General features: G+C 30.7%; 1 protein-coding gene across 1 annotated transcript; it reads right to left on the bottom strand.

The window, feature by feature from the left end:
- Nucleotides 1–1,780: 1,780 nt before the first annotated feature.
- On the bottom strand, nucleotides 1,781–5,113 carry LOC108458469 (pentatricopeptide repeat-containing protein At3g07290, mitochondrial). Its single transcript, XM_017757884.2, has one exon. The coding sequence runs from the start codon at nucleotides 4,889–4,891 to the stop codon at nucleotides 2,219–2,221; it is 2,673 nt and encodes an 890-aa protein (XP_017613373.1). The 5' UTR covers nucleotides 4,892–5,113; the 3' UTR covers nucleotides 1,781–2,218.
- Nucleotides 5,114–10,710: the final 5,597 nt, after the last annotated feature.

Raw genomic sequence — 10,710 nt, 5'->3', positions numbered from 1 at the left:
TCCATTAATTGGTAGAATTTAAAAATAAAAAAAATAAAATAAAATATTTGAAAAATGTATAATATTGAACTAATTAATTCGGAAGAATTGGTTTGTATGCATTAGGATAGAAAATAATTTATTTCTCCTTTTTTTTTTCTCTCACTTTTCTTTCCTACCAAGCATACTCAGAATTTATTTTCCTTTCAGTTTTTCACTCACTCTTCACATCCTTCTACTTTTCCATCCAATCAAGCACACTCTATATTAAACTATCATAAATATAAGCTTTGTTATATATAATATATATCGCATAATTATTTTGTACAATGACGGTGGAATTTTTTATTTTCCAAGTGGGATTGAAATTTTGTCATATGTCCTTATGCTGTATTTAAAAAGTAATAATAATAAGATGTGATAAAATCTTAATCCTACTTGCGAGGTTATAAATTTTCACCATCATTGTACCAAATAATTATCTATGTATACAATAAACTACAAAATACAATTGACATTTTTAAAAATTTATTTCACCAAATATATAATATTTTAAAATTGAGCTAAATTAGTACAAATTAAATTAGAATAAAAATGATAAGGTTTTTTATAAAATATTTAATTTTTTTATTTTTATTTTTACCATTGAAGTTTAGGATTTAGAGTTTTAAGGGCTTTTGCTTTAAGCTTGTGCTAGACCAAGGAGGATTTATATAGAGGAGGTTTATGTAAATATTTTAAAAAATATTTTTATAATTTTATAATTTTTATAATTTTAATACAATTATTTTTATAAGTTTTAGTTTAAAATTTATTTTTTAAATTTACATAAGTTTCGTATAAGTTTCTTATGTTTTTATAATTTTTAAATAATGTTTACAACTTTTATAATTTTTAATAATTTTAAAATATTTTTATGTTTTTATGCTTTTTTCAATTTTTATTTTTTAATATTTTTACTCAAAAATAAAAATTATATTTAAGGGATGTCATGTGTCACTATCTAATTAATCTATTAGTTTATTTTAATGCTTAACATAGTTAAAGATGAAAATTGTTAATAAAGTACTTTAATTGATTTTTCAAATTAATGACAAGGCTCAATTTAGAAGTGAATTTAGTCGAGAAACTTAATAGGTTTTTATTTATTTATAAGCTTTTTTTATATATTTTAAGCCTAACAAAATATAAGATAAATATAATACCTTTACAATTTTATAGTGGGGCCGCCCCATAAAATAGAAAAAAATTATTTAAATCCTTCAAAATTATAAAAATTAAATTAATAAAAATAAAATTATATTTTAGCTCCTCTAAAATGATAACATTTGATTTAATCCTTTAAAAATTATAAATTATAAAAATATAGATATTAAAATGGTGAAATTATATTTTTACTATCATAAAAATATACAATTTAATTTCGAGTCCTTAAAAAATTTTCTAATTTCACCCTGCAAATATATAAAACTTATATAATGTCAATTATCCTTATACATCACAGTTATGACAAGAAAATATACAAAAACAATAAAAATACATAACTTGTCATGTATACGCCAAAGCTTCCAAGGTATCATACCGTAATTGAATTATTAAAACCATTTTCTTTTCTTCTGTTCTTTTAAAATGATAGTTTTGTTATTTTAGTTTTGAAAACCCAGTTCTTAAATAAAAATTAAAGAGTAGCCCAGAACTAGAAGGAAATTAAGAATTGAATAGATAAATAAAATGCTTAGGGTATTGGCTTAAATGGAGACGGAATACTCAACAACAGAGGCCTAAGACTTGGAAGGTCATATTTTCATACTTAAATTCAAAATTTTTTGGATATGATTATATGGAACATGTTACTTAAAAGAAAAATGGACTGCGAGAACAACATAATTTATGACAAAAATGTATTCTATTGATTTGCATTTTAGATCCTATTGGGAGCAAACTTGTTTCCTACATTCCTGCACATCTACACAAGGCTTCACTTTACAGAACGACCTTAGGGAAAGTTTTCTACATCAACCCAGTTTTTCTTTTTATCAAATCTCTGAATGAAAGATATGATGGGAGTATGAAGTAGATTTTACCTGGTATTAGTGTTATGCTTGTGAGTCTGATTCTCATGATGATCTATCCAAAAAATCTGGGGCTGAACAGTAGTAAATATATTTCTGCTCTAGCTAATCTGGGAGATCATGACTATAAGCAGTGATGTCAAGGGAGAAGAACAACAGAGCATGAATTAGATGACTGGCCTCTCCCTGTTAACCATTTGCTCAATTAGTTTTAGAAGATCTATGCATTTTTCAGGTTCATCTGTGTTTACCAAGAACTCAATATCTGGTAATGCTGCTTTTGCATCCCCAATATTATTGTATTTCATGAGGTCAGAAAATAGTCTTTGAGCTTCTATGATGTTTCCTTTGGTATGCATACTGTGGATCACGGATGAATAAGATGCCAAAGATGGAACGAAACCATTACTGAGAATAAGATCCAAGAACTTGAGGCACTCGTTGCAGTTGCTGTTCTTAGAGTGCCAATCAATCACAGAAAAACATGCCTTCTCAGGATATGAACCTTGTCGTAATATATCTTTGGTAAGATGTTCGGCATCTACAATTCTTCCGACTTCACATAAACCCACAATTAGGAAATTATAGAAATCCGAAACAGACCCACCGAATTTCTCAATTTCAACTTGGAGCTTGAATGCATGCTCAAGATCCATTTCCATTAGAATGTTACTGGAAACACATTCATCATAATTTTCTGCAGTAGATGGTGACCAAACATATAGAGGACTGATAGAACGGGAATGTGCTACTTCAGTGGTCTTGTTTGATGAAATGAATCCTGTTAGTAGTGCAGAATAGACACGACTGTTGGGCTGAAATCCATTTTTAACCATATCGGACACAATCTCAAGGGCACGGTCTAACCTGCCAGCATAAACATGAGCTTTGACCAATATAGTGTACGTAACATGATTTGGGGATACTCCTAAATCAGACATGCTATCCAAGATCCTCTCTGCAACCTCAACTCTTCCAAATTGACACAAGCCATTAACCATGACATTGTATGTGTATACACCTGGAGGGCAGCCAACTTGTTTCATTAGCTCTATCATGCTCAAGGACTGGTCAACCTTGTCAGCTTGAAAAAGTGCGCCTACTAATATGGTGTAAGTCACAACAGAAGGGCCCAAACCATGCTTTAGGATCTTTCCAAACAAGGCATATTGTTTTACCAACTCACATTCTTTGCTCAGAACATGAAGAATTGAGTTGAAGGCATGACAAGTCTTCAAACAAGCATTTTCAATCATCATCTTCAAAAGCTTTGATGCACCTCCAGTGTTACCTGATTTGCAAAATCCATCCATAAGTGAGGTAAATGTCACTTCATCCGGTTCTATTCCCTTTTTTATCATCTTACCCAACAGCCCATTTGCGAGTTTCAGTCTCCCTTGTTTGCACAACCCATCAATCATAGCAGTAAAACTATATGCATCAGTATCAACCCCAAATGAGTTCATAAATTCAAATATCTTGAAAGCCATGTCAAAATGGCCTTCTCTGCAGAACCCATTAATTAAAATATTATAACTCAAGCAGTTAGGCAATAAGCCATTGTTGACAACCCTTCCGAGAAGGATCATTGCCTTATAAGGTCTGTTGACTCTACACAGTCCTTCTATAAGCTCATTATAGGTACGGATATTAGGCTTGCAATTTCGTTTCTCCATCAAACTAAGAAGCTCAAAAGCAGAAACAATCTTCCCTTCTTTACAATATCCATTAATCAGAGCGTTGTACGTTACAATCCCTGGATAAACACCCCCTTTTTCCATCTGCCTAAACATCCCATTAGCCTCCTCAATCTTCCCTTCCCTGCACAACCCATCAATCAAAACAGTATAAGTATAAACATTAGGCTTACATCCTTCTCCGATCATTTCACGAACCAAATCCAAAGCCTTACCAATCAATCCATCATCACACAAAGCCTTTATTAATACAGTGTAAGTCCGAATACTTGGCTGGCAACCCTTCTCTTTCATCCCTTCTTTCAAAGCAAATGCTTCTTCAACCTTCCCAATCTCACATAAACCATGTATTAAAATCGAGTAAGTAACTGAATTCGCTTCACAACCACCTGACTTGGACATTACTTCAAGCACCCGGAAGGCTTCCAAGAGATCCTTTTTTCGACAATAGCCCAATACCAAAGAAGTACAAACATGAGTACCAAATCCAAACCCAAGCTTCAAAGATTGGGACATGAACATTTCAGCTTGACACACAAAGCCAACTTTGGATAAAGCATTGATTATCGTTCCATAATCAATAGCAGCAAGAGCAAAGCCTTCAGCTATCATTCTTCTATAAACCAAAAAAGCTAAAAACCCCATACTTAACTTAGCTATTGACATCAAGAGAATGCTATAACAAGGGTAATTTAAGCGAAAACCGGTCTCCCTCATCTCATCAAGCGCTTCCATTAGCTTCAAAAGATCGTTCTCATTGCTACTACAGGTTTTGATGAGCTCAATCACCGCCTTATGAGCAATTCGAAATGAATTGGAGGATACGAGCAGTTTCAAGAGGCGGATTCTACTAGTTATATCGTAGCAGTAAGTGGAGTGTTGACAAACCCATTGGAAAAACCGGAGAGCGAGTGAGAAATGGTGGTTTTGGAGGAGGATGACCTGGGCAGCAACGGTGGGGTTCATGTGGGAAACAAAGGATTTGAGGGTCTCGTTGGTCTTCCAGTTGGGTTGGTTGATTAAGAAAGAAGCTCGATGAGCAATATCTTGCGGGGTTGTTTGGTTGTAAGAGGAAATGAAAGAAGCAGTGTTAAGCGCAGGAGATGTGCAGGGGAGTTTGGCGATGCTTTTTCTGAGAAACATGCCAAAATAAAAGGGTCGGGGAGTGGGGATTAGAGATTGGAGATAAACTAGAAGGGAAAGTCTAGTATTTTTGGTACGAGGAGAATTGCCATGTAACTATTTACAGAGAAGAAAGGAGGAGGGGAGAGGCGGAGCGTAGGCGGGCTTTGTTCAAGTTTAAGCGTATCAGCTGTTGATAATAGGCTCCAATTTCACCGGATTGGTGAGTTTAATAATTAAATTTTGGGTAAACGCTAACTGTTCCTGAACTTTATATAAAATTAGATTTCAGCCACTTAACTTTTAAAAATTACATAATAACCACTAATGTTTTCGAATACATTTTTGCCACTCATCCATATCTCCGTTAAAATATGATATAACACATTAATTTAAGGGGCTAATACTCAATTTAATAATCTGGAGTTGGCCTTTTTCTAGGTTGAAGAAGGGGAATTTAATAATCTGGAGTTGGCCTTTTCTAGGTTGAAGAAGGGGAAGATGGAGAGAGAGGGACGGTGGGGGAGGAAAGGTTTTTTAAAATAAATTTAATTTAATATAATTATTTTTATTTAATATTAATATAAAATTTTTATTTATTTTTTACAAAAATTGTTTATAAGTTTTATAATACATTTTACATTTTACTAATTTCAAATTTATTTTTAAGATTTTTAAAACTTTTTAGAATAATTATTAAAAATATTTAAAAAATATTTTATTTATATTTCAGGGACCAAATTGGTTATTTTCCTTTAAAGATAATGGATGAGTAACAAAACTATAACAATGGAATAGCATTAATAGCTATTACGTAAGTTTTAAATGTTGAGTGGCCGAAACATAATTTTATATGAAGTATGAGGACAATAAGTGTAGTTTACCCTTAAAGTTTTCGTCATGCTAAACCTGGTCTCCTTTTGTCAGCGATACTGGGATTGTGGGGACTTTCACCACCAGTTCCATTCTCTCCTCCTTTAATTTTGTTCCCTGAGAGAATTCAACGAAACTATTATTACTCTTGTTCCCAGGTAACTCTCAAACCTGTGTTGCAAACTTCATATCATCGACCTTTTTGCTTATAAAATCATTTTCTCTATCGCCTTAAAATAATTCTCCCAAGCCTCATCACATGTTATATGAACATTTTTGTTTATAGCGGTTTAATCACGGATAATCTTATTTTAGTAACGAAATCCTTCACCCTATTTAAAGGAAGACTAAAGGCAAAGGCTCCCTAATTGCTCTGAAAATTGACATGAGCTAAAGATATGTAATACCTTTATCCGAGTTCGTATCTAGACTTGAACAAGAGATATTATATTTTAGAGTTAATTACTTCGCTTTAGGTCTAAACTATAGATTCAAGTTCTATTCATCTTTAACGTTTTTTAAAACTTATTTAAAGCTTATTAGACTATTATTAAACTTTCTCTAAAATTTGGTTACAATCAGAGGTCATCTAGATTTTATTCGAGCCTAAATGAATAAAAACAAGTGAAAATAAAATACTTGTTCCGATACACTATTCCAAGTATCGATACATCTTCCCTGGCATTGTTCATTTTTGCTCTCTGGAGTACTTATACCGATACAAATTCCCTTGGTATTGATACAAGGGTAAATGGGCCCAAAATCAAGTGTGAAACACCTCTAAAACATGCATAAACAATCTTATTTCTTTTTCATTCGTTCATGAACACTTTCCAATCTTAAAATAAACCAACATATCAATAGAAACATCACAAATTCAACAATTAAGAATTCTCTATTCAATACTCAAACAATTCTTATTTGATATACTCTTGCATCACAACAATTCTACCATTTACATACCTTAATACACTTAAATATAAGCTACTTAAATTACCAAAATTCAATTACACCTCGTAATTCATATATTCAATTCCCACGTTCTTATTTTTTTCATGATTTAACCATGAAACTTAACTTGATATTCTTTATCTATTTTTTCCTTCCTCATCCTCTCCATTCCACATTCAATATGTACATATATATATATATATATATATATATATATATATATATATATATACATGAGAATCTTTAGTTTTTAGTATAGCATGCTTATATGTATTATTAATTATTTTCACTAGTTACACATATACTCTTAACAAGGTTGTCTACTTAAGTAGAAGCCACTAAATTATTTATACATTGGCCTACAAAATTCAAAATTAAGATTCGTTTGTTGTTTTTGAAACTAGACTTAATGAAATTTTTACCATGAAAATTTCAAAATTTTCACACATGCCAATTAATACAGTATTTTCTTTAAATCCTCTTCTATTCTGCTACTAGGTAGCTGTGATCTATTTCCACTAAAATACATTTATCTATTAGTATAGAATTCATATTAGGTTGCCTTTTGTTTCTCTTGACTTATTGAGATTTTCATACGTATAAGATCTCTTAATTTTTTTTTACAATTTTTAATGATTTTTCAAAATCAGAATAGGAGAATATGAAATTGATCTGGCATTGTCTCACTAAATTGTACAAATGTCATTCAATACAATCCCAATGCTTAGACCATTTCTTCCGTACAAAACTAGATTTATTCAAATTTAATTTTATATTTAGTTCACCATTTAACTCATCTTCTATATTTTTGAGGGGAATTTTCAAAGTTGAGCTATTGTTGGCCAAAAATGATTTTAGTGAAGATATTTACTTTTTCATGATTCTTTCCATTAACTTTCAATTAAATGTACATAATCATTAAATGTGTAAAATTACTTGCATTGTATGTGAAATTAAAAATGTAACACCCCTTACCCGTATTCATTGCCGGAATAGGGTACGAGGCATTACCGGAGTTTACAAATTAATTTTTTTTAACTCAATATAACCCCTTTATAGATATCAAACCTTCCCTGCAATTTTAAACCGAGACCAATCTACATCAACCGATCCAATTCAACATATTTTCAAGATAGATTCATAAATATTTATAAGATAACTTCATCATATACCAAAATTAAGATTTGTTAGCCATACCAATGGCTGACCTTACAATCATTTCACATTAACATTTACTATATTAGCTTATACATGCCATTGATTTCCAAAATAAAGTTTCTTTAAATACTGAAATCTAAAGGTTGATAGTGTGATGTGTCTCCAACCGAATCCGACCTCCGAGCTCTTAACACTACAAAACAGGGGAAAAGGAAACAGGGTAAGCACTTTGTGCTTAGTAAGCTCATGTAACAAGAATTATACTTACCTAATATTTTCAATATAATGCAATAAACATTCAAATATACATTCAATGCATTATTACCCTAACATGCACAAACTCAACATTCAAGTTAGTCCAATAATTTTCATGTATCAATAATATATACCATGCTTGATGAGCTCATCAATACCATGATTTCCATTCCCTTGTTATTTTTTTAATATTTATCCTGTTGAATTTCTCAGAATTTCGATGGATTTTTCAGAGGTACACTTTTAGTGTACAATTCCGGGTCCGTCAATTCATATTCATGTGCGCATATTTCCATTTCAAAGAGCACACTCCCGCGGACTTTATCCTTACAGTGGGATTACCAGTCTAGGCTAAATCCTCTGTAATATAAACTCATAGAGTATTGTCGGGATTACCCGTCCGGGCTAAATCCATTTTCCACATATTCTTTGGGAGGGCTATATCAAGATAGGATCACCCATCCAGGCTAGATCCTTTTTACCGTCAATTCCTTTTTAGTGATCCATCGAATTTTCCTTTCATTCAACCGGGATTTCTTCCCCTTTTATCAAATATATCAATGTTTCATCAATTTTCATACAATGAATATTAAAATCATATTCACATCAATAACATACATTTCAAGCATTTAAGAATATAATTCAAGTTACATGAACTTACCTTGATACTTGTTCGTATACACAAATCTACTAATCTCGAACTTTTTCTTTTCCTTGATCTAGCTTCGTATTTGAATTTTCTGGATCTAAATAAATAAATTTAATCATCAATTTAATACATTTCATGTTCATATGCAACATTCTCTATAATTCCACTATTATTTATAGTTCATTCAAAGCTGTCTACTTGAGTCATAGTCACTAAATTATTTTTTTCTTGAGCTACAGAACTCCAAATTAGGATCCGCTAATTTTCCCTGAAACTAGACTCACATATCTTCTTAGCATAAAATTTTCAAAATTTTTGGTTTAGCCAATAAGTACAGTTTATTCTTTAAAGTCACCCCTGCTCTTCTGTCTGACAGTTCTGACCCTTATTCACTAAAAATTAATTATCTCTTCATACAGGATTCGAATGATGTTCCCATTTGTTTCTCTTGAAAATAGACTCATTCAAGATTTTCTCTTGAAAATAGACTCATTCAGGATTCTAAACATATAAATTTAATCCCCTAATTATTTTTCTTCAATTTTTTATGATTTTTCAATGTCAAAACAGGGGAACCCGAATTCATTCTGACCTTGTCACACAAAATTTATTATATCTCATGATTTACAATTCCATTGCTTACACTATTTCTTCTATGAGAAACTAGACTCAATAAGCTTTAATTCCATATTTTGTTCATCTTCTAATTCGATTTCCACAATTTATGGTGATTTTTAAAAGTTAGCCTACTGCTGCTGTCCAAAACTGTTTTAGTGCAAGATGTTTATTACCATTTTTACTCTAAGTTTTTAATAAATGATAATTTCGTCCCTTCTCAATTAGCCTCTCAATTGAGCTGATTTTTCTCAATTAGCACTTAATTCTATCACTTTAAACTATTTTATAATCTTTGGGAATCAGAATTTCAGCACTAGATTTTAATTCCAAACATTTCACAATTAGGTCCTAAAAATCAATTTCTATTGAAATTACCTAATAAAATCATCTTATAAACAAATTAAAGCTTCAATTTCATGCTATTTCATCATAAAATTACAACACTCAACCATTGTGACTTTCAATTTCATCCATGAAATAAAAAACTAATGAATTTAATAGTAGGACCTAGTTGTAAAAGTCTTATAGACACAAAAATTATAAGAAAAATGCAAGGATTAACTCACCTGGTGCAAAAATTATAGAATACCAGCTTAAAGATGAGAATGAAAAAAAATGAAGAGAAATCTAGATATTTCCTATTTAGTCTTATCTTTATTTAGTTAATTATGCAATATTCCAATTTTGCCCTTAAATCATCAATTTTCCTATTGATTTCATGGCCTTGCCGTCCAGCCCAAATAAATTTTGGGTTTAATTTCCTTTTAAATCCTTTCTCATTAGACACTTAAGCTATTTAATAATTCTAGCTACTTTTACACCTTTTCTAATTTAGTCCTTTTCATTTAATTGACTACCCAAAAATTAAAATTTTCTAACGAAATTTTAATACCACATCACTAACATTTCATAAATATTTATAAAAATATTTCTGACTCGATTTTATGAGATCAGATCTCAATACCTTGTTTTTACCCGATTTCTTCAATAATTTCTTTTTCTAACTAACCACTAAATCGGTAAAATTTTCTATCGATATTTTCATACTATTTTCCTATTATATCAATATTCATGCAAAAATATTAAAATAAATTTCTCTTTAAATCGGATTTATGGTTACGAAACCACTGTTCCGATAATCTTGAATTTAGGCCATTACAAAAACTAAAATAATTACATACACAAGAGTTTGAAAAACAATTTTGAATTGACGAGAATACCCTTTACTGTTAATTATATTACTAAATTAATTTATTAGTATTATTATGTGATAATAATAAAACTACTATTAATTAAATATTAAATTAATTAATTAGGAAATAATAAAATTCAAGTT

This window comes from Gossypium arboreum, chromosome 7 (assembly GCF_025698485.1).
Source record: "Gossypium arboreum isolate Shixiya-1 chromosome 7, ASM2569848v2, whole genome shotgun sequence".
NCBI classification, from domain to species: Eukaryota; Viridiplantae; Streptophyta; class Magnoliopsida; order Malvales; family Malvaceae; genus Gossypium; species Gossypium arboreum.
This window is presented reverse-complemented; position numbering and strand designations above follow the sequence as displayed.